We start from the raw sequence: 25377 nt of genomic DNA, 5'->3' as shown, positions 1-25377 counted from the left end.
ACGTTGAACATGAAAACTGATCTACTCTCCAGTCCACCTTTACAGCCTGGTTGTGTTTATACAAACTGTCTCTAACTCCGTCAGAGGAAAGGCTTTGGAAGAAGAGGTCAGAGCTGAATCAAACTACAAGCTGAAGTTTAGTGGTGGTGAGGCTGAAGTCATGTGACCGTGGTGTTGAAGTCATGTGACCGTGGTGTTGAAGTCATGTGGCCGTGGTGTAGTTGGTTTATAGTCTAACATTAGCTCTTTACTTCTGCTGATTGTATTGAAGCTTCAAACATCATGAAGTGGAGTTCATTAGTGAAGATGATCCTGCTGAACTAAACCTGTCAGGATCATTAACTGTTGTTTATTTTCTCTAATAATCCAAGAGACAATGTTAAAATCCCATTGACTGTTAGTGGAGGGAACCAGGGGGATGTGACCTGTGGATAGAAACATTTTCATCCTGATTCTCCTCATTTTTCAAGTTTTTCCTTTAATTTGTCACGGTCTCTATATTATACTTTATATATTATTTAACAATAATAACTCATAGGGACATTACTGTTCATGTGTATACAGTCAACTAAGGTGATGATGTATTTTCATTCAACCTGATTGTAGGCTCGTGGCTCCATTAAATATAAAACACTGCAGTCAGCAGAGCTCATTCACATCCCTCTTTGTGCACTGTTTCTCATCATACCCAGACGTGCGAGGTCTATAACTTGCGTTCTCCAGCGAGGATGCTCTGGTAGATACTGTCCGTCAGAGGGATGTAGCTCCTCTGCTGGTAGTCCAACACATAGAGGGGGTCAGAGATAGTTGAGGGGTTGAAGCCGCTCCGCACCAGCTGGAACTTCTGCTGCTTGAAGGTGCTTGTTGTTTCCATGGTTTCCTGAGGGAAAAAAAACAACAAGAATCAGCATCACTTCAGTGTGACAGCTGGTTGCACACGGACTTAAAGGAGTTTAAAATTAAAAATGGAACTGTTTAATGTTTTGACTTTTGGATCTCAGTTTGGCTCTTTAGTTTAGGAACTAAAGCGATACAGTGCACACTACATACTTCAGGTGATTTATCATTGCTCTCTTGCTGACACCTGTGCAGGCCAGAAGAGCATACTGGTGAAACAGACTTTACAGCTGTGCACATCGACTGCAACAGAGCTCAGACAACTCAAAGACCGGTCGTTAGTCAATCAACATCTGTATATAGGATCTCTGGAGCTGAGCCAGAAGCACCATCAGGTTTGTGGTCAAAGCCCACAAGTAGAGTGGGCTCCCAGGTTTTGGACCCCATGAATTTAGTAAAACCGCTGGAGCTTTAAACGTATGGTTTGTGTTTGTGAAGACTGAGCTGTGTTACCACCAAAACCATTCAAAAATATAGTCTGTTATTATCTTAGAATTACATCTTTTCACCTAAATGTAATTGTTTTGAAAATTATTTGTCGGCCCACTTGCAATACTTTTGCGGCCCACCAGTGGGCCCCGACCCACAGGTTGAGAGCCACTGCTTGCGATGGTTTAGTTCATGTGTGTAAATAAATGAATGTGTTTTGCAGATATTCACCGCCCTGAGATCAGTCCTTTTGTCACTCCACTACAGTGACACAGTGACACTGTGCTGAAGTGGTGGTGACGCTGACGTTGAGGCTCAGTACCTGCAGCCTGATGAACAGTGGGTGAGCGTACGCTGGGAGATCCCTCTTCACATGTTCAAACAGCTTCTTCCCATCAAACGTGAGGCCTGGTCTCATTATCATGGCAGCCATTCCTGCTCTGCCCTCGTGCCCTGCACACACACACATCTTATTCTTTCTTTGATGAAGCAAAAACGACATTATTTTCAGTGAAATAATCATATTTCATAATCACAAAATGTACACAAGTTTGTCTTATTCCAAATCTCGTTTGCTCAGTCATGCTGAAGACCTTGCAGATACAATATCTTTGTCATTTTGCGGCTGACTTACTGTAGATGAGCAGTATTTGAATATTTGCAAACACAAAACACATTTGAAACGTACCTTGTATTTCCACTCCATACACATTGACCTCTTGGATAAAATCCACCAGCCCCAGAGTCTCTGTCACCTCTGTGGTCGCTACATTTTCACCTTTCCACCTGAAACCAGAGGAAACACTGACTTCAGTCAAAGTGATGAAGAATTACATTCAGGACATGTCATACACAGCCTGCATTAATACTACCATTCTGTTATCACTCCCTCATTGTTATTTTAGTTGCGTGGTATAAATCAATATTCTGGAAACTGTTGTCGCCACTCAACATTCCCTGCACAAACAAAGGGCATCTATAAAGTCACCAGCAGAGGTCCCCACCACCCAGCATGGCTATAACACTGACAGTTTAATCAGAGCTGCACTCATCAGAGCAGATGACTGTTTAAGAGTTTTTAAGAAAAACCACTTCAGACACAAATGACCAATCCAGGCAGAGTGATCCCATGTCTGGAGGAGGTATTAAAGACTATTTAATAGTGACAGTGTGGTCCTGTGTATCCAATACAGACATGTGACACGTAGACCACTTTTAGAGCTCTACCTCAGCGCTGCGGAGGAAACCTGAATAATCATGTTCTTACTTAATAATAAATAAAATAAAAAAAACCATCAAACCAAAAACAATTTAGACAAGATTAGAAACAGGCCTGTAATGAGATAACTGTGGTTAAGTCCACATCGCCCCTCAACCATCACAGACCCTGATAATAACAAACCTCTCCTCTGATTTTCCTGCTGTGCTGTTGGGGTCTGAACCTCAGAGTGTTATAACATGAAGAAGGTTTTACATTGCAGAGATTACAGCCAAGAAGTTGTAAAATTGGTTTTGGCAGATATCATGGATGCGGATACGTGCGCTGCTGCGAAGTAACATTTCATGGGAGGTGTATTTTTTTTGTTCACTCACAAAGTCATCTTTGTTTAACTTTGTTCAATGACACTAATCTGCCTTAGAAAATGAAAAATAAATGAATATGTCATACAGGAAGTGACATCACCTCAGCAGCATCTCTTTGCTGGTCTGCTTGGTAAACGTCTCAGGTGCAGGTGTGCAGTTTGTAGCTGCAGTAAAGTCTCAGTCTCTCACTGTACCTGAAGGTGTCTCCCACTCTGTCTCTGAAACAGATGAAGCCCTCCTGGTCCTCAGCCATTAGGTCGCCCGTGTTAAAGTAGGCGTCTCCCTTCACAAACACGTTCCTCATCAGCTTCTTCTCAGTCAGCTGTTTGCTCCCAGCGTAGCCGAAGAACGGGCTGAGGGCGCTCACCTTGGACAGAAGAAGCCCCGTCTCACCTGAGAGGAAAAGGATTCACATCAGTACAGATGTTTTCCAGGTGAAGACAAAGATGAGCTGACAGCTGTTACACTCTTACCTCTCTCCACTCGCTGACAGAAACCGTGTTGATCTTTCACTGCCTCGTCTTTCTCCATGTCATACTTCACCAGATCGTACTTGAACAGGAGCTGCACGAAAAGGTAAAAGAAAATATTACTAAAGAGGCCAGACGTCTAAACTAATTAATGGAACAATCATCCACAACTTCAGGTTAAACATCAGATATTTGTCACAGCAGACATACTGACTGGTCAGAGCAGGAAAAGAACAGGAGGAAAACACCATTAATAAGGTCTGTTCCAGTTAAAAATCCCAGTGAGCCAGCAGGGACATCACCAGAGCCCTGGAACTTGAACACAGCCTTTATTCAAAGTTTTTAATAATTTTATGGATTGTAAAAATGTCTGCTGTGAAAAATGACGATGATGGAAATTGTAAAATTCTTTAAAAAAAAAAAAAAAACATACGGTAGAGGTAGCAGGCCCAAAATTAAACTACCGCCTACATCTCATGTTCCTCAGTGAATGGCATTTGCAGAGCTGTAAGAGTTGTGATGGAAATTACAATGTGAGATGCAGTAGAAAGCTCCAGACTGTTAAAGCTAGAACACTCTGTTTTCTACATGTTTACTGTTATTCATGTTAGTCCTTGTAAAATGTAAAGAGTTATCAGAAACCGTTTTTTTACGTCAGTACTACTGCCAGTGATATCACAAGTTCTAATGTTCTAACAACCAATATACAGATTTAAAGTTATGTATGATGTATGTGACAAGTTACTGCTTTTCAAGACATTTTCCAACACTTCCATAACCAGGATCTTTACTGAGCCCAGCAGCTTTTAAAGACACATGAGAGACATTAGCAGACGACTAAAACTGCAGAGAAGCAAAGAGGAACACAAAGCCACTCTTCTCTGATGATGACGATGGTACTTGTATTGTGCAGCACATCCAAAAAAAAAAAAAAAAACTTGTGAGATAGAGACCAAATAGCCAAGCGTTCTGGTCAAGTGTTCCCACAACTTTAATGAAGAGCAACGCAAACAACAGTCTTGTATGTTGTGTAGCATGTTTGAATATGTGCTGCATCTTGTGGAAGACATCCTGAAGCACAACAGATTATTGTATGGAACCTCTGTGGAGACCGGCTCTCGCTCACTGTATATGTCTGTCTGTCTGTGTCTGTGTGCTGATGTCTGCACTCACAGCTACCCCACCTCAATATAATAACACATTTTTGCCTGAGAACCTGAGAAAAAAATATAGTGGGATTGTTTTCACAGTTCAGACTTTTCACTCCACTACATTTAGTTACTATTTTCTTTTTATATGAAGTTTTCACACACAGAAGAAATGATGAGTTGATAAAACACGCTGTACTCTCTCCAGAGAGAAGCCTGACAGAGGAGATGTAAAACTTGGTTCTTAAAACACAAATATATCTTCTTATGGATCAACACTTCAACTAAAACACAGAAGAAGAGGAAAATATGGAGCTTTAAGACGTCGCCTCTCCACAGACTTTTTCCAGAATATTTCAGTTGCTTAAGTCAGGCAGTAAAGTTCTCTGTGCACAGTAAACACCACATAATAAACTGCAAAGTGCTGCTACATCTCTAAAACATGTGCACTGATACATATCTGTGGTTGTATTTAGGTGCATGGTAAATGCCCCTGCACAGATGTGGGTGTACGCTGATACCTGCAAATACAGATCACAACTCAAAATCTATTATGATGTTGTTTTTACGTTGTGTTTTCCAAATAGTCATTACAAATTATACATCAATGCAAAAACAGCTCCTATTACTATACACAAATGAAAGAAGCTAAGAATAACTAGAACTGACAATCCTCTTTACCAAATGAGGAAATCATTATGTTTCATAACTTCACTTCTATAACTTTCTTTTATAACAGTGTGTGGGCCAGCAGGACAGGCACTGAGACAGACCTAAGAATAGCTGAGGTCAGAGATTAGAGCTAAATACATGCAGCCTCCCTTTTGTAAGTCCTCTGATTAACAGCAGATCCATAGACCAGCATTAGTGAGGCTAATACCCACGACAGCCACAGGAAAGCCACTTCACTGCTCATCTTTCCTGACTGTCTCATCAGACTTACAGCTTAATCTCCACTACTAATTATTGAGGTTGACATTCTTTACCCAACAGCTGAGTTTCAGCAGCATAACGTTAACACCCCGAGACGTTATCTTCACAAGACACGGTGTTTCTGGTGTTTTGTCAAGCCCGGGATATCACAGACATCTTACAATTTATTGTAATTATAATAAACTATATCTATAGTATATAGATAAATAAATAAATAAATAATATATAAGATAAATAATAGGTAATAACATAATATCTAGAATTAGATATTTAAATCTATTAAATTTCTGTCATGTCACATAAGCCCATGCAGGCTGGGCATGTTTATATGCATTACACAATAACAACTCCCATATAATAAAATAACCATGTAACACAATATTGCAATGTATTTCATCAAATTGTCAGGTGTACCAACACCTCTGATTCAAAAGTCAGGCAGTACTGGATGGCCTGTACAGTGACTACATACAGTCAGCTCACTGACCCCCTGAAGAACGTCTGATGCTACATCCTGGATAATACATGACCCGGCAGATCTCCTCTAAGCTGTTTACCCCTACCCCCACCACTCACTACACTTCACACAGTGGTCACCTTTAAGTGCTGCTTCTGCCACAGTTAAAGATGTGGGAAGTTGGGAAGTGAATGTGGGTGCAAACGTCTATGCACCTCAATAAAAAAACACACATCATATATGCATGCTTTTGCATACTCATAAATACCCATTCACTTGAATGGGAAAGTGGTCTCAGACTTTTGGAGCCCCCTGTATCTGCAGTGAGCTCTGCACATACAATAGACTGTATGTCAATATACACCTGCTTCAAGCTACAGCTTTGTTATGATTTTCCAATAATTTATAAAACTTGATTCCATGTCAATCTGTCAGTGACATCTCGCTCGGACTCCTTGTAGTCATTTCCTGTTTTATTTTGAAATCATTCTCATATTTCATGGTTGTTTTACTTCCTTGCCTTTGTATTCTTTCAAACCAGTGTTCACCTGTGTCTTGTTAGCCAATCACACCTGTATATATAGTTTAGCCTCTCCCTCTTTCAGTTGCCACATTGTCTTTGTGTCACCTGTTAGTCAGGTTGTCAGCCATTCCTGTCAGGAGTCATATTCACTGTGTAAGACCGTTTGCCTGCTCCTCACCTGTACTGTTCTCTACACTGACTGACAACCTATTAACACAGGCAAGTAAAGACTTTGACCTGGTTTCCAGTTTGACTCCGCACTTGACTCACTTCCCTGGTTTAGGATTGTTACAGTACAATCTGACCATGAAGGACTCAGCAGGATCAGACCCACCCTGTGCCACCATCCAGAATCAGGGACATCAGCTTGTCCATCCTCTCCACCACAATACAGCAGCCGCACTTCCTGCAGGAGAACTTCCACATGTCCATAGAGCGCATGATCAGCTGCCTCTCCAACCAGGTGCAGCACCTGTGCAGGATCCTTGTTGTCCCGTCCTGTTGGCTCCCTCTCTCCTGGAAGCATCACTGCCACAACGCACCTGTGGTCCAGGTCTAGAGGTACGACATGGACTCAGCCACTCGCTGCTCCTTTCTGTAAAACTCTTCTCTGTTGTTTGATCCACAGCCCTCCGCCTTTCTCATCACTTCATCAGCAGGAGTTACACACACAAGCCGTCCTGTTATCAGCCAGCTGGCCTACCTCACCCCCTGCTCGTTCCTCACTGACCATGGTCCCACATCTCTTTGGACTTTGTCACTGGCCTCCCCATCTCCGAAGGTAACCCTGTCCCAGAATCCTACAAACTGGAGTAAGCTACTTTTGTGGATTTAATTCTTTACCTGTTTCTGCAACAAGACTGTCGCCCATCCAATGCATGTATGCTCGCCAGCCTCCCCCGATCCTTGACCCCGAGAGGGAGATGTCAGTCCCTTCTGCCCGAGCCCTCGTCTGCAGGTGTCACAGTACCTGGAGAAGGGCCCGTGCCGCTCTGCTGCAGTGGTATCAGACAATGGCTAATCATCACTGGACACCTGTGCCACACGGCGAGGCTGGGCAGAAGGTCTGGGCGGGGGCTGCCAGTATCTGGTGGACTGGGAGGGGTATGGTCCAGAGGAGAGATTGAGGGTGTTAGCCAGAGGCATTCTGGATCCCTCCCTCATTGGAGACTTTCAGCTTAGTCACCCTGATCTGCCTGGGACGTCAGGTGCCGGTACTGCAGGAGGGGGTACTGGATGGTACTGTTACACTGTCTGTATACTTACTTTTTAAACCACTTTGTGTATGCTATATAATTCTGTCTGCAGTAAAACCCCATCTCTGATAGTTATTACAGTCTTTTATGATCTTATACAGTTAACTGAGTTAACTGTGTGGGCAACAGTATGCAGTCATTGCTGGACTAACCACATCCTGACTCCAGCTCTGAACTGATGAGATTAAGTATATTTCCCAAAATGTTGAACTATTCCTTTAAGGATTAACGATAATAACGCCAAGACTTTAATACCCACAATACCTTGCACTTGCAGAGCAAACAAGAAAAACCTGATATACTGGGAAGAATGTCAATGATTCATTCCTTGGGAATGTTTCTTGTGTGTAATGCAGCTCAGTGCTTTCTATGAATGCAGATGATCTACTAAACACACACATACATAGGCTACTGTACATTAATGCAACCAACTTTATTTCCTTGTTTGTCTTCATGACAGATACAAACAACTCCAATTATGTCAGAAAGACCAAAGTCGACCTGCAACACAACAGCCATGAACCTTGTTATTCATAATCCCCAGAGGATAAATCTTAATGCCTTTCATGACCCCCTGACTTTTCAGGTGAAGTATATCACTTATACATATCAGATATAATACTACAAGAGGCAACCACCATTACATATATAGACAACATTTTGCTCCACAGAGGATGAACCTCTACTTACTTTCTAACACCACAAGGACAAACTATATATTTGGAGTATTTGTAGCCATGCTAGCACCAGGTTAACATCAGTTCCTTGGCTGTTCCACCACTTTGGTCTAGACTGAAACATCTCAATAACCAAGATGAAAGTCTGTACAGACGTTCAGGGTCCCCAGCAGATGAACCCCAGTGATACCCTGACTTTTCCTGGAGGACCACCAGCAGGTTCACTTGTCCTATGGAATATCTCAGCATCTACTGGATACAGACATTCATGGTCCTCAGAGGATGAATCTTGCTGACGTTGGTGACTCAGGTAAATGTCTTTGATTTAGACTAAATAACTGCAAAACTGATGACACTCCCATCATCCTCAGCTGTAGTTGGTGTTTGGTGCTGATTAGCTCATGTTAGCATACTAACATGCTTTACTAAGATGTGTTAGAATTTATCTCAGAACACTGCTGTGCCTAACTGCCCCCTCACAGAGGCTGTAGAGGCTCTTTGTTCTGTCACAGATAAGAATAGAAACTTGATCAAGACGGTTGTGGTTTCTGTTTTGGGTGCAGTGAAAGTTTCAGCCTCGACAGGCTGAAAACAAGGCATTGATCTTCTCTTGTCTTGTTTAAAGGCTCAGTCCCACTAAGATTTACAGCACAAGTTTTGAAAAAGCTCTTCCTGTTAATCCCTTTGCAGCAGTTAGTGGATTTCTTGGTTAGGTGAGGTAAATCTGCATAAAGGCATGTATATCTGTGTTGCTGACCAACTGCAAAGTGTCTCAACAGTGCTGACCAACATGATGGATTTTATTATATTAGCTGTTTGTCATTATCTAACTTTAAATAACCCTGCACTTCCAAATGAATCAATAATAACCTCAAAGTCGTTTGCTTCGAACACCCAGTCAAGTTGCACTTAACATCAATGTCTGTCCACACTCTGGTAAAAAGTGAAACAATATCCGCACACTGGGGTACAGCTCCCAGTATTCAACTGACAACAGCAAACACAATGTTTCAACCCAACAGGATCTTCATCAGGCATTTAACATGTAGAGGAGACTTTGGAGGAATTTAATAAAAGGTATCTTTTTTTTTTGGTAAAATGTAAGTTACCACTATGTTGACATGAATGAAACATGTTGTCTTCACTCAGAGACGGTTTTGACAGAGGACTGACCAGAGCGTTGTCACATGCTGCAACGACAACCACCTGCAGCTCAGTATCAGCAAAACCACTGAGCCTGTGGTGGAGGACCAGGGGACAGGAGCCCCCCCCCCCCCCCCCCCCCCCGTCCTGGATGTCACCCAAGAACAGGAAGTGAAGCTCAGACAGACAAGTGCAATCAATAAAAACTTGGACTGGACTCACAACACTGAAGTCCTCTTCAGGAAGGGACAGAGCAGACTGTTCTTCCTGAGCACACTCACTTCAGTGGGTCCTGTGATGTCACAGTGACCTTTGACCTCTGACCATCAAATTGGAATTAGTTCATTCTTGTCACTTAGCACTTACCCTGTAGAAGAAGTTGGAGCGGCCCACAGTTCCAATCTTGCCGATGTGGTTCATGAAACAGAGGTTTCCCTCCGTGGAGCCGTACACCTCGCACATCTTAATGTTCCCAAAGCGACTCTGGAACTCCCGCCACACGTCCTGCCGCAGCCCGTTCCCCACCCCCATCCGCACCTTGTGAACTTTATCCACCTCTGTCTGATGGAGGGAGTAGTAGAAGAAATGTTTGTAATTCAAGAAGCTGACACACTGGAATATACAGGAAAAGTTATGCAATGACTGTGTGTGTGTGTGTGTGTGTGTGTGTGTGTGTGTGTGTGTGTGTGTGTGTGTGTGTGTGTGTATGTGTGTCACAAACAAAGAAATACCATGAATACAAACTGGTCAAATTAGTGTGAAGCTAATTGGTGTTACAAGGAGCGTCCCACCAATCTGTTCTAACAAGTGCGTGCGTGTGCACACACACACACACACATACACACACACACACACACACACACACACACACACACACACACACACACACACACACACACACACACACACACACACACACACACACAATTATATAATGTGCTGGAAATAAGAAAAAAAAAGAAAAGAATGCTTCACAAAGCAGCTGCTCTTATGGATTTTTCAATATTATCAATATTTCAGTGCAGAAAAGATGCTTTTCTCATACAAAGTATAGATGCCAGGTGGTGTTTCTATTAGTTGCCCATGCAACAACAGAGCCATGTGGCTGAGGTTGCTATGGCAGCATGTGGACTGCATGGTGTACAGTTGTGCAGACTTTGGTAGCCAGCACGTGCAATATTTGTTTTCAGGGTTAGGTTGTTTTTGGTTTAGTACTTGCATTTTTGGGTTTTTTTTGTATTTGCTGTGAGTTTGCTGTTGACGCTCCATATTCTCCTCCTCTCCTGTGTTTTATTTAAAGTGTTGGTCCATCAGAAGATATATTTCTGGTTTTAAGAACCAAAAACTATCTCAATGTAGTTTTACATCGCCTCTCTCAGGCTTCTCTCTGGAGCTCTAGTAACAACAGGTCAGTGAGCCAATCAGAAGAAAGGAGGCTCTGAACCTCTCTTCTGAGTGATCTGATAAAAACATAGCAGATCTCATGTAAACACTCAGAGAAACCAAATCATGGATGGTGGGTCCAGGGGGGCAGTGACAGCTTTGTTGTGACATCACAAAGTTCCAGAAGTCCTGACGGCTGGTTTTAAGTCTGAATACAGGCTGTGTGCATTTCTCTGTGGACTGAGGCTTTGATACTTTCACAGTATTAATATAGAACCTAGACCTGATCTATAATCAAACTACACATGGACAGAGACCTTTATGCATGTTTTTCCATTTGTTAGAAGAAAACATGGTAATCCCTTGTTACATACAAACTGTATGTTTCTGTTTATACAGTCTGAACTGAAAAATACAAGAGCAGCTTCACCACCAAGAAACCAAATGAAAAGTTTGTTTGTATCAGGTCGGCTTAACACAACAACCACTGATAAATAGTCGTCTTCTCTCAGCTCTAACAAGCTAATTAGACTAATGACATGTCAATCATACTTTAAAGATGGTGCCTTTACTGGATCTTTATAAGGGAATACTGGTTCAATCAACAACTACATGTAATCATCTAATAAAAGCAGTGAGCACCATCAGACCTGTGCTGACAGTAACACAGTGTGTTTCTCAACCTTCAGAAGATGTGCACATGCCTGCTTGCACATTGATCACTGTGCATAAAGGCAGCACACAAGCAGTAATTAGTGCTCATGCTTGTGTGCACACATACTGTACGTGTCTACATCTTTAATTTGTCAGAGACTGGGGAGGACCTCCACCCACACAGCCACATAACTGAGGGAGAGAGTGGACAAAGAGAACTTTGAGTTCAGCCTCAAGAAGGGACGAGCTCTGCCCTCACTCTCTGTGTGTGTGTGTGTGTGTGTGTGTGTGTCTGTCCACAATGGGAGGACACACACTAAAACAAAGACCCTGCTTATCTTTCTGCCACAGTTTTGCACAATGGTACTTGAATGATTCATAAGTAGCACTTCACTGTGACTCTGCTCGCTCTGTTGTTCATTAACTGGAAACATTAGTGGATGAAACAGATCAAATACTTTAATAACATTCACATTGTGCTTTTAATATGGAGGGAAACACAACAGTTTAATTCTATTTCAAACAGTTTTATACTAGAATGTATGAGAAATGAAGAGTGTTGGTTGTGTCAGTACATCCATGCAGAGACAGGCATGATATAATTTGTGTAAGAGGTTATAAAATAGAAGATTACCTTGGGCTGGTTGCAGAGGTATCTGCACAGTTCACCTATATACTGGAAAACAGTCACGTCATGTTTTCTACAGTCGTTCCAGAACTGTGAGGCTGAGAACTTCTTCTTCAACACGCAGGTTGCACCTGAAAAACAACAGACAACAGTGTCATTACATTTATTCTCCATTTTCAATACGATGTATATCTAATACATACACCTATTAAAATAAACATGGATCTTAATATATACAGATCAGACATACTGATCTGTTTCATCACAAGCTGTACTGGCTGCACTGCCTACATTTTGCTACTGGTCAGTGGAGACTGGGGATGGTTGCAACAAGTGATGACACTTGTACTGCACATGCTCAGTTAGACCCTCCTCCACCAGGAAGACAGAAAACATGTTCAACATTGTTAAACTGACCATACCTGAGCTTTTGTTTGATTGAATCAAAACTGATTTAGTTTGAATCATTGTGTTGGTGACTTGGTTAGCATGTGTCAGTGTGTCTATCACATGATGTTCTGTCAGGGCTGACAGGGTGGAGACGGTTGCAGCAAGTTATTGTAACTTTCCTCAAGCTGAGCAGCCAAATCACAACAGACCACACAACAGTGTTTTTAACATTTTAGTTCCAAATAGGAAAAATATGAAACTGACAGAAACAGATGCAGCAGTAATTGTCCATTTTAACACATAAACACAGAATAAAAACAAGTTATTTTAGGAATTATTTAGTCAACCTCTCATGGTCTTATAATATATTTACCTGTTCTGTTCATCATAAGCAATTAAGTGACTCTAGACCTATGTTGTAGGCAAAACAAAACTCAACAACTGCTATAAATACTACTACTACAATAAATAAATAAATAGTACTACAATATTATTGTAAAACAATGCATATTTTCAGAATACTGTGCTTATTGAGACAAAAGCAAAAGTTAATTGGTGAAATTTAATGTACAGGGTTGGGGTCAGTTGCAACATCTTTTTTTGCATTAAAAAAAAATAGTGAATCATATGTCACGTCTCATGACTCATCTTTAAATGGTATGGGTCACTGTCGGACAGATATACGTTTATTATATAAAGGTTTGGTTGGTCTAGAACAAGTACTCTCTGAGTAACTGAAAAAATGCAAAAAATGTTCAACCGTCCCCAGTCAACTACATGGTGTATTTATTACCAAATATATCTCCAAACTCCACACATGAGAGATGCTCTCTGTGCAAACCCACAATGATTTTCCATTTAGAATTTTATACATGTAAAAATCAAAGAAAATAAAACAACAAGCTACCTGTGTCATACCTGTGGATTTGAACCTAACATAACGATAACATCTGAGGTACAATACTGCCCCCCTGAAGGGATGCCCTCCACAAACAGAGGTGAAGAAATTAGCACAAATAGAGACAGGCCTACTTTAAACAGAACACATGGTGCCTTATTGATGTCTTTCAAAAAACTGGGGCACAGAGTAACGGCATTCATTTTGACCTACTAAACATACCTATTGCAAATAACAAGGACAACATGTCTGCCAATGTTATCTGCTGGTAAAGGTTCAAAGACAAATGTTATTTTGTTCTGTGACCTTTGTTCTATCAGTAAGTTAAAATGCAGTCTAGCCAGCTACAGTTTTTAATTGACTTAATACCAAACATAAAAAAACTTTCATGTAGAGGCTGAAAATAACTCGTTTGTGAGCTAGCTTGGCAATTAGCTTTTATTTTGAATACTACAGTACATATACATTTAAAGAGGATGAATGGATATTAGATGAAAGAATGGATATGGCTTGGAATAACCCAAGATCAGTGACTGTAGGGGAGACCAGGGATGGTTGTAACACGAGTCAGTTGTAACACTTCCAATTTCTCTAATCAGGAACAATTGAGGAATAACCTGATTCACTTTATACCTGCACAATTTAGGAGCTCAGCTGTGGCAGACACAGTCAGTTTTAGAAGGAAAAAACTCATTTTGAACCACTTGTACTTTTTTGTGATATATTGTTATCTTGAGATACCAGGATAAAAAAATGCGAGTATGGCTTTTCTCAACTGGTTTTGGACTCCCCAACAGGTCCAGATATTTAGCCTGCTAGATATCTTTCTGGTGTCTATGATGCATTAGCGAGTGACTTGGATTGTGCCTTTCTAACAGTTCACAAACACTAATCGAGTGCCGATTTGCCATTGTGAACTTAGCATTAGCACCGCAGCTGTCTTCTCCTAAGCCATTATGAATTCTCCTTCACATCTTTACTCGACCTCATGATGTTTTCCATCGAAGTCGAGGTAAAGAGGTCAGGGAAGGACATTTTATTGACTTTTCAATTACATAACAGTTGGCTCCGTGTGGACAGTCTAAAGGCTAAAAGTGACAAATGTGTACAAAGTTTATTACATTTCAACATCTAAAACTGTCAGGTCAGTGGCCTCACCAAGGTTTGTTGGTACACCCTGTCGGGATGTTGGTCTCTGCCAATGAAGGACTAAGAACCGCCAACTTTGGTAAGAGTTGGATAAAATTCAGAAACCAAGAATTTACAACAGGATTAATATTCTCCATAATAGTCTCCAGTGTCCACTTCCTGCTCTACAGCCTCTAATTAAGCTGCTAGTCGAAGTGAAACAGTGGGTCCTCAATGGGGTCACATAGTTGAGCAGTTACACTTGGACAGTGGACTCTGTCTGCTCCTCTGTATCTAACATGGAGCTCAAATCATATGATGGCTATAGTGAGGACATCATATCACTGTCAATCATAAAACAGTCCATCAAAAGTCCATTTTGTATAGAAGTTTAAAACAGATCCTCTGTAGTTGAAAGACTTGATTTCTGTTCTTTGAACTGTTAGTGTTTCTCACCCTTTTCTTTTTCAAGGAAATTAACCAAAATGAGCATTGAAGTAGTTGAAGCAAAAGATAACCATGGCCTGGATCAAGAGTTGGGTGGTGTACTGAATCAGGTTAGAGATGTTAAGTTGAAGGTGGCATTCCTTCATTTATGTGGATACGTCAGAGAGACAAGCTGAGATCCGTACAGAGACCGTGGGGTCGTCTGGCAGGAACAACAGGTATAGTTGGGTGTCATCCACATATTGGTTTATACTACAAAGAAATCCCAGTACTGATCCTTGGGGTACTCCAGTTGGGAGGGAGTGGGATCATACTCCCGCTCAGAGTCATAACTCAGTCAAATGTGAACACGATATTTTTATATTTTTATTTTTCCAGAACTGCCCCAAGAATCATCCTGTTTTTAAGCTGTAATAGTTTCTACGTTGTCTGTACTTCCATACATAAAATGAAAAAAAGAACTGTTAATTGCTACTTTGACTTTTAATGGTGCCAATTTGCCAAAATATGAACAAACAAAGGTTAGTTGTGTCTTGACAGAGGGCCTTCAGTGTCCCTGATCTAGATAGTGTTTTTTTTAGATGTTTAGATTTCATCTTATGTGACAAAAGAAATGCTTACAACATATAGTGAATACAAAGAATTAAGATGAGTGTCATGAAGAAACTCAGAGGCCTACCCAGCTCTATAGTTCCTCCTATACCGATCAGAGAAGCTGCGCTGTGGTAGAGCGGCAGAGGGATGTAGACCACATCGTCTTCAGTCCCCCCAAACGCCCAGAAACCCGCCGCTGCCTTCAGACTCTGTAGGTGCGTGATCACTGCAGCTTTCGGGAGCCCTGTGAAAATTAACACATGATACTGCTGACATACTGATGACATCTGATGCCACATGCTACCTCCAAGACAATACAACACAATGTTATACAATGTTGCATTTCTATTGTAATTGCATTTATATTGTAACAGCTTAGTGGCTGATCCTGAGAAGACACCCCAACAGGTTTCTGACTCCAGTCATGAAAGATAAGCAGACCCTGAAATGTGGTCACAGTTGGACAGATGTTCACTCTCTCTGGGTTTCCCCCACATTTTAAAAACTCTCCTACTAGCTCCAATTAGGGTCAAAAAGATTTTGAGCTAAATGATGTTCACAAATAATAAAAAAATAATACAATATCAGACCCTTTCTTTACACCTGAATCTGATTGGTCTGATCAGAGGGCAGATTGTTCTTTTTTCACAGTGTCTTTGTGTAATCTCATCACTGACATTATGTGTTCAAAGATTTTATTCAATTTCAATTTATTAAATTTAAGTCAATTTCTCATATAGGTATATATTAAAGATTTACAGAGGTTGATTTACAACACTTTTTTCCAGTTGCTAGTGAAATTTACATGATGTAATGTCTGTGTCTCTGAAATTAAAGAAGCTGTAGGATGAAGCTCTGACCAACCAGTTACTGCTCTGTCTCCCTCCACTCTGACAGCAGTATACAGTCCTACGTCCTGCAGTACAGTGTTGTCTAATGATGATCAGAGGATGTAGTGACACAGTTTGTACAAACAGAGGGTTTATCAGTCATCAAAGCTGGAAGTTCACCAGTTTATTCATCCCTGAAAGAGACCAGATTTCTATCAATGATTTGAATGTTTCTTCAGGTTTTGGAGACCTGACCTTTATCAAGGGCAGTTTTCGTCTGACCCTCGTACCATTTAATGTTTTTCGCTTGAGCTGCTGACATTTAAATAAAACTGGAAAAATGGGGGAGTTCTAAAACTTTTGACCAATAGTGCACAACTAGAGACTTTTTTGTGAACATCACTTTACAAGCTCAAAATCTTTTTGACCCTAATTTGGGCCCATACATTATATAAATAATAAAATATACCCAAGAGTGACTGTAAAGCAAGATGACAAGATCATCAGAGAGATTTGGCTGCTGCTTCACGGGACCATGTGTATCCTGTTTTACTGACATTATCCAACATTGTGCTCCATGAAGAAAATGCATAATTAAAGCTAGACCATCTCCTTGGATCAACCAATAAGTGAAGAAAGCAACAGCTGGAAGGGATGAGGGAAAATCAGTAGCATCCAGACACAAACTAGATTCTGATGTTATGCTCGATAGAAAATGATGAAATTTTGTGGTGAAGTTAAATTGCCAGAAAAAGCATATTTAAAAACATCTGAGTACCTGAGGGATGTGTAAACAATTCAAAACAAATGTGGAATGCAGCAGAGGGTGTACAAAAAGTGAAGCTCGACCAGGAACACAGGGGTAATCACTTCACTGACCATTTTGGAACAAAGATACAAGATATGAGGCTAAATATGAGTTATCATGTTTCATATTACCAGAGATATCATTAGATGAAACACTCTCCGTAGATAAATCTCCAGGACAAGATCTAGTTGACAGCTAATTATTCACTGCCTGTTCAGCTTTTACAGCTTCTCCCTGCAACAGGGAAACTTCATTCATAATGGAATTCCTTCCTTCTACTTCCTTCCTTCTATTGCCATCTACACTGCTCTCATCACTAAGTGCAATTCTGCTAACAGTGGTGAGTGAGTGATCATATTTGGAAATACACGCAAACAATATAAGAGAAAAATTAACTTGAATGATTTTTGCATCAGGCTGCAAAATATTAAAATGTGACAGAAGTGAAGGGGTCTGAAGACCTTCTGAAAGCTCTGTTTCCCAACATATGGATGGAAGTGTTAGTGTGACACAACCCTGTGTTGACATACTGTTATCTTAACATGTTGCAGGTGTGCTGGTTCACACAAAGTCACATGTAGCTCTGCATTTTGAAATGAAATACAAAAACTTTTTTCTCAACAATATCTCAACTTCTTTCTTAAAATCTTCCACCAGTGGATTTAATACTCATAAAATAAAAATAAATAAATAAAAATTTGTCTGATGAATACAGGATGTAAAATGTAGACGTTTTTAGAAAATGTAAATCTCTGAATCACTGAGGTGAATGAATTATAATCTAGTCTCACAAATACAGCAGGCTTTAAGTTAAACTAATTCACTGAATGCACTTGCCTGTTCAGGTTCAAAAAGCTTATCCCAGCATGCACTGGGCAACAGGCAGAGAAGTCCTGGACCTGGCCTAAACCCAACCTGCATGTGTTTGTGAAGTGCAGTCTAGTCTAAAAGTAACAAATAGATGAATCAATACTAAAAATAATCATCATTTCCTGAACAGGTATCAACAGGAAATATTTAAACATTATCCCTGTGACACGGTCTCCTTACACATTATGAGCATCGTCTATATGACAGAGAATGAAGATTACATGTGAAAACCCACAGACTCACCAGTTGTTCCGGAGGTGAAGATGTACAGGGTGGGGGATTTGAGGGAGGTGGTGGCCCGCAGCGCTGCCGGTACAGGACGATCGGAGGCAGCGTCGACCTTATCCAGCAGAGTGTGCACCTGTGTGTGCTCGCTCTGGCTCTTCATGGCCCACACCTGGATGTTGTCGTCCAGCAGGCTGGTCAGGATCCCGTCCAGACAGTCCACCAAATCTGAGACATGGAGACAAACTGAATTTCAACAGAAGGATCCTTTGACTGATCTTTTTCATTTCACTCTCCCTGTCCTGGAGCTTTAACTGTAGGTGCTGTAAATGTGAGTTCTGAGTGAGACATCGGAGCAAATAGGAAAGTAAACACACCACGGGCATAAAAAGAAATAAGGCAGGAGTGTAACACTCTGCTCTGCTGGTCTGTATTGTGAATCATGGCAGCGCTGCAGGGCCATCTCTCTCGGGGGTGTGCACCTATGGATCCTACTCCATCACCAGCTAAAGAAAAATAAAAGCTCCCAGAGGAACGAGCACTATCACAGCCCTGCAGGAGTTATACAGCAGCAGGATAATGAGGATGAATGGAGATAATAAGCAGAGCAGTCATCAGTTAGAATCACAGAGCGTTCATCCCTTCATCAGTCCACACTCAATACCTCTTTATGACAAAGTGAAAACAGACAAAACAAAAATAAAACTGAATATATCGCATTGACAGACGTCTTCAGACACTTTACTATGACTGTAAATGTAGCTCAGGTTCCTCCATTTCTCTGGATCATCTCAGATGTTTCTCCACCTTGGTTGGAGTCCACCTGTGGTAAACTCAGCTGATTGGACATGATGTGTAAAGACACACACCTGTCTGTATCAGGTCTCACAGCTGACAAACAGATCAGAGCAGAAACCACGAGGAGGAAGGAGCTGCTGCAGAGCTCAGAGACAGGACTGTGTCCAGGCTCAGAAACATTTCCAACATTGGTCTCCATCATTCTGACATGAACAAGTCTGGAACAACCAGGACTCTTCTAGATCAGGGAGAAGAGAGGAGACCAAGAACCTGATGGTCACTCTGAGCTCCAGAGAAAGTTCCAGAAGGACAACCATCAGCTCTCCACTGATCTGAGCTTCATGTCAGAGAGTCAGAAGGAAGCCTCTCCTCAGTTTCCTAAAGGACTCTGAGACTGAGAGAAACCAGATTCTCTGGTCTGATGAGACCAGGACTGAACTGTTTGTAAGAGTGTTTTTACACCTAAAGTTGCTTTCCTCTGGTCTGATTCAGTTGATGAGTTTGTAAACTTCTAGGTTCGTTTTGTGTTCACACAGAGAAAAATTCAAGTGAACCAAAATCCATCATTACAAACCACGTGAGAATATTGACTCCTCTGATTGGTCAGATTGTCTGACGGGAGCAGGAAGGTAAACACAGGAAGAAGGGTCCTGGTCCACACCCCAATGTGATTACTGTTTTTACACATGCACAAACGAGTCGCACCAAGGGAGAAAACGAACCAGGGACTGCTCATCACCTGTCCAACACCATCCCAGCAGTGAAGCATGGTGGAGGCAGCATCAGGCAGTGGGGGTGTTTTGGGGGAGACTGGTCAGAGTTGAGGGAAAGCTGAACAGAGCAAAGTAGAGAGAAATCCTTAATGACAACCTAGTCCAGACCTCAGGACCTCGGAGTGGTCCAGTCTCTGCTCTTTCACCTGTCCACCTGGAGCAGGTGGTGGGCGGGGCACAAGGCCTGATCCAGATTTCTCAATCAGGAAGTGAGAGGAGATGAGCTTCAGACCCAGTTTTTATGTGTGAAAACCATGTTAAACTAAATATGAATCATAGCGGATGATTTTTACAGAGATCAAAACAGGACAATAAATAAAATAAATTCTTATAATGATCCTTGGTGTCATTTCAAATTTTCTGATCAATAACACACGGTCTGAACCTCTACAATCAGATTTTGCTCAGAAATCCTGAACCATGGGCTCTTGACTTAGTTTTCTCTCAGATTCCTCAATACTACAAATGTCATTATCTTTCAGGCTAAATTACAGAACTGTTACTTTGCAAATCCAGCCAAAATGTGGTGATCTTCGTTTCTGTTATCAGATGTTTGTGTGGAAAACATTCAGTGAGAATCCACTGAGCCCAGCAGCTGGACAGCACCAACCATAGTGATACATATACAGGATCCTCTCTGCTCTTGAGGAAGTTTATACCCATAACTGTCATAAAAAGACTGGCTCCAGTAGAATATTCTGTGCACACTACTCCTATCAGTGTTTCACTGTTCCAGCTATTTCATGAATCCCTCTCCTGTTGCACTGGGGTTGCAGTGAGGACAGTGTCCCGGACAAACATCATGCTTGTTTGGTTGAGCAATGACCTGTCATCCTGTCACATGGCTGCAGCATGGTGAATCCTATTAACTGTAGGAGCAGCATTCTTACAGTCAAATGTGTGGAAGCTGAATATGGTTCAACAGAATCTCTTGTTGCTGTTTGGCAGTTTTCAGAGTCGAGTCCCACAGTTAGGAATCACTCCACACACTTCACAGCTGAGAGTGAAAACAGCAACAGTGGCCTGGTGGGACATTTAAGAGACTGGGGTTCACAAAATCAAGGAGTGTACTTTAAACTATTTGTTATTTAATGGGCCTATCAAATGTATAGCATGTAAAAAAAGGGGGTACCACTGTACAATAAGGCTACTGTTATAAAATATTTATAAATGGTTTATAACTACTTTATACATTTGTGTTTTAACACGTATAAATCATAAATAAACAATTATAAACAAGTTTTAACACCGTTTTCATACATTGATGCAGCTCACTATTTGGCAAGATCAAGTTAATGCTCACTACTCATTAATCTTACCAATGAGTTACTACCATTTATAACTGGTAAAAGTAGTAAGTCATTAATAAATGATGATGTGTTTTACCCTTTTACCAGTTATAAATGTTTGTCACTGATAAGTAAGTGGTTGTAAAGATAAGAAGAAGAAACATGAAGATGATGGAGGGAGAATCACAGAGATGTGAACAGTGGGACAAAGAATGGGTGAGCAGTTCACCAGGTAAAGGAAGGTTCCCACCTGTGTTCTACCTGGATGATAAAGTCCTGAAGAAGAGACCAACCAGCAAAAAGCATCTGCATGTTAATATCTGATCAACAGCTGTGATTATAATGAGGACGGCTCCTGAGAGCATGTCAAGGTAAACAACACTGCCCAGGCCTCAGAGGATGGATCTGCTCATTTGATATGATCATGTGATCTGCCATAATTTGATCTGCCATATGCAACTGTTTGAGCATTAAGATGCTGACGGTGGTTCATTGATAGTAACTGAACAAACGTGATGAAGCAGCAGGTACAAATGCTGATGATGGAGAAAACAAAGGAAGCTCAGTAACTAATGAGACATGAGGCTGAACAGTACAGAGACATGTGGGCTCACTATTTGGCAAGCAGCAGGTCACTGTTGCCCTTTTTATCTAATGTGTTATAACAGCTAATAAATGATTTATAAGTGTTAAGAAGCTAATTAATAAACTAGTTACAAACCTCACAAATCCTTTACGGGTCATCTGATTGTAAAGTGATACCAAAGTGGTTCATTATTTACCTCTATAACGTTTTGTAAAGTCTCATAACTTGGAAACTAGGTAAGTACCAATGCTTCAAAAGTGTATGTAAAGCAGCTTTTACTCATTTGACTGAGCCCTGACATCAGTATTGAAACAATAAGTTTAATGAATTAATGAGTCAATCAAAAGGAATTTAATCAAAAGCAATTTTGATAACTTATTCATCATCTTAGGTGTTCTGATTTCAGTTTTTGAATTATTATTCCATGTACATCAACCATTTTATATTGAACATTTTGGGTTTTAGGCTGCTGGTTTGACAAACAAGCAGGAAGACATCCTGTATTTTAGTTTGGTAAATAATTACTGATTAATCATGACAATCATGAACAGTAACAGTTGCTGACATACTGTAGTTTTTAAAAATAGTTCATAGTTAACGTGTTAACCCGTGTTAGCCTCCTTTCATGTCCAGAAGAAACGTAACAGCACTATCAACACATCCCAGTACAGCTGTGTTTTTAAAGGATTAGACAGAGGTGGATGTAGGGACGTTTTGTGGTCATGCTGGATTTGCAGAAAGCACTTGATACGGTCCATTCACAGCCTTTTATTGATGACACTCAGAGCCATGTGTTCCAGTGAGTTGTTATAACAAAGTGACGAGACAGGCCTGGGCTAGCTGGTTAGCATGCGAGCAGTAGAAGAAAAGACAGAGTGATAGAGACAAGGTTAAGACACAGGTAGACCTGGCTGTCCAGAGAGGACAGACTGATGATGGAGCTGTAGAGACAGAACTACATTTCCTGACACACTGTCAAAAATACAGAAACATTAGGGAGGAATTCTTCACAAAATTTGAAAAAAAAATGCCCAGAATTTAAAAGTTTAACAGACAGGGAGAAATTACCCATCATTCAGAATGTGCAATGTTGGCTGCTAAATATGTCACAAAAGAAGACAGCTATATGTAGAAATATAGAAACCAAATGTATTTATGACCGTCTCCTTTTCTTTATTTATTTGATAACTGCTTTAATTTATGTTTACATGTTTATGTATGCATATATTTGCAAACGTCTATATGTGTGTATATATGTGTAGTTATATGTGTATATGTGTGTATGTATATACAGTAATTTTATTGCTTCTTTTCCCTTTTCTTTATTTAATTATCAATTTATTCTATTAAAAAATATATTGTATTTTCTCATATTAATATTATTATTGACATTTTCCTTTATTTGATAATTTAATTCCATTGAATGATTGTAATTGTGCTTTGGCAGCACATTGAAAATGTCATGCCAATAAAGCCTGTTGAATTGAATTGACAGTTGACTGCAAACAGCGGTTGGTGAGGGTTAGTAGTAACGTTTCTTCTAGACTGGAGAGTAAACAGCTGTTAATGCTAATGCTAGCTATGTAGCAATAGCGAAACTTATAGCTAAATATAGCACTTTTAGTGGTAGCGGATAAAGATAAAACAGTGGTTGAGAACACTCTCACTCTCAACTCAGTTCTTCACACATTAGCTCATTAGTGCTGGTTCAACATCATTTGATTACGCTGTCACCTCCTGATACAGCAGATAATCACAACACCTCAACACATAACCAAAATGTATTAATGGTTTATAATAAAGGTCCATCCATGATCACATCTTGCTCTCACGTTTTAAAAAGCAACAGTAGAAAGAAGATTGTTAAAAATTGTTACCATATCTACCCCACTGATGGCTATCTATTATCTATTTTTATGTTGATTGTATCGTCTTCACTTGTTTTGTTTGGTTCTTTATCTTGTGGTGTGTTGAGTGTTTTTCTCTATGACGACAATGGAAATAAGCCTGTGGGCTTTACTGTGTTTTCATCCTCTCATTTTTAATGTCTGTGATGACTGCATTGCAGAAATATATTTTTCAATCATCAAAAAATTCATTCATTCATTCATTCATTCATTCATTCATTCATTCATCCATTCATTCATTCAAGAAATATGATGAGCTCATAAAATACTGACCATTGCACTGTAGTTAAGGAATGTTTTAATTATCAATTAGTCTACTGATTTGAATTTGTAGATTGTTTGGTCTATAAAATGTGGAGAAGTGTGAATCAGTTTATTATGATTTTAGAACACCAACTTCTCTGACTGGAAACACCACAGAAGAAGAATGTTTGACATTTTTGGTAAAAGGTTTAGTGGCAAGAAAAAGTCAGTGAAGCCTCTTAATGACCTGGTTTTGTGAATGAACTGGCCATGAAGTGTGATCTGAGTCACAGCTGTAGACAAACGTGTGAGTGATTTTAATAACTGGTTGAACCTCCTCTGGCAACAATAACCTCAAACCAGCTTTTCCGGTGGCTGCTGATCAGACCTGCACAACGTTCAGGAGGAACACCTCCAATCTGGTTTCATTGTTGGTTTTAGTGTGTTGTTGATTAAAATTGATTGTGTTATTTCATAGTAGATGAAAAACTGACCATATCTTAGGACATAGACTTAGACATACATATTTATACAAATAATAAAAAATATTATAGGAAGCCAGCTTGTTCTATTTTCTTATTGTAGCGTTACTCATGTGTAAAAGTACATATTTTACACTTTTCCTGTGTTTTATTTTAAGTTTTAAGGTTTATGAGAAGATATATTTGGGGTTTTAAGAACCACTAGTCTATGAAAGGCTTCTAGTTATTATACAATATTACAATGAAAATACTGAGGCCATCAGAGGATATCTGACCCGGGGCACCAGAGTGAAGCCACATAGATGTATGTAGGACAATGTGAAACCCACAGCGATGACAACAGAAGGTGAGTTTTACCTGAACCAACAATCAGAGTCTTGGCTCCACAGCAGTTGAAGCAGTGCAGTAGAGACTTGGCCTTGATGTTAGTGTTGAGGAAAGCCACCGAGCAGCCGACCTTCGCCAACCCGAACCAAACGCACAGGAAGTCGGGCTCGTTGCCCATGAGCAAGGCAACACAGTCTCCTTTCCTCAGGTTGACTTTCTCGAGGAAAACATTGGCGAGCCTGTTGCTCCGCTGCTCGATGTCCCGGTAGGTGTGGATCCGTCCATCGTAGATGACAAACGGCTTGTTGGGGATGCGCTGCGCCTGCTGGATGAACCGCTCCAGGACCGTGCACACGCTGGATGTGATCTTGAACAGCTCCAGCTTCACGCCGTACCTGATCACCCTCAGCAGAAAGAGGAGGTCTCTCCAGAAGTATGGGAAGCAGAGCTTCTGCAAAACATGAGCGGAGAAAACACCCGCGACCAGAGCCGAGAGCCATCCCAGAGACAGAGTCATGTCTGCGGCTGTGACACTCTCAGAGACACGGTGGAGACACCTGGAGACGAGCGCGATGTTCACTCCACACACGGCCACATGTT

The 25377-nt window shown here is 40.8% G+C and overlaps 1 protein-coding gene across 1 annotated transcript; it reads right to left on the bottom strand.

Annotated features, from left to right (window-relative positions):
* Positions 1-291: 291 nt before the first annotated feature.
* LOC111221116 (long-chain fatty acid transport protein 6-like) lies at positions 292-25377 on the bottom strand. The gene is made up of 10 exons (XM_022744447.1): positions 24808-25377; positions 18391-18600; positions 15725-15883; positions 12189-12313; positions 9884-10078; positions 3384-3474; positions 3105-3303; positions 2015-2112; positions 1649-1779; positions 292-880 (listed from the first exon to the last, which is right to left on the bottom strand). Exons 1-10 carry the CDS (start codon positions 25292-25294, stop codon positions 704-706), a joined length of 1872 nt encoding a protein of 623 aa, XP_022600168.1. The 5' UTR covers positions 25295-25377; the 3' UTR covers positions 292-703.

Source organism: Seriola dumerili, unplaced genomic scaffold (assembly GCF_002260705.1).
Source record: "Seriola dumerili isolate Sdu_G_001 unplaced genomic scaffold, Sdu_1.0 BDQW01000081.1, whole genome shotgun sequence".
NCBI lineage: Eukaryota > Metazoa > Chordata > Actinopteri > Carangiformes > Carangidae > Seriola > Seriola dumerili.
The sequence above is the reverse complement of the archived record's forward strand: the minus strand, read 5'-3'. Positions and strand labels throughout refer to the sequence as shown.

Coding starts and splice junctions, on each gene's coding strand:
- LOC111221116 (XM_022744447.1), bottom strand. CDS start 25,294: ATGACTCTGTCTCTGGGATGGCTCTCGGCTCTGGTCGCGGGTGTTTTC. Junction 10,079..12,188: donor ACCTCTGCAACCAGCCCAAG/GTAATCTTCTAT, acceptor TCCCTCCATCAG/ACAGAGGTGGATAAAGTTCA. Junction 1,780..2,014: donor GTATGGAGTGGAAATACAAG/GTACGTTTCAAA, acceptor GTGTGTGTGCAG/GGCACGAGGGCAGAGCAGGA.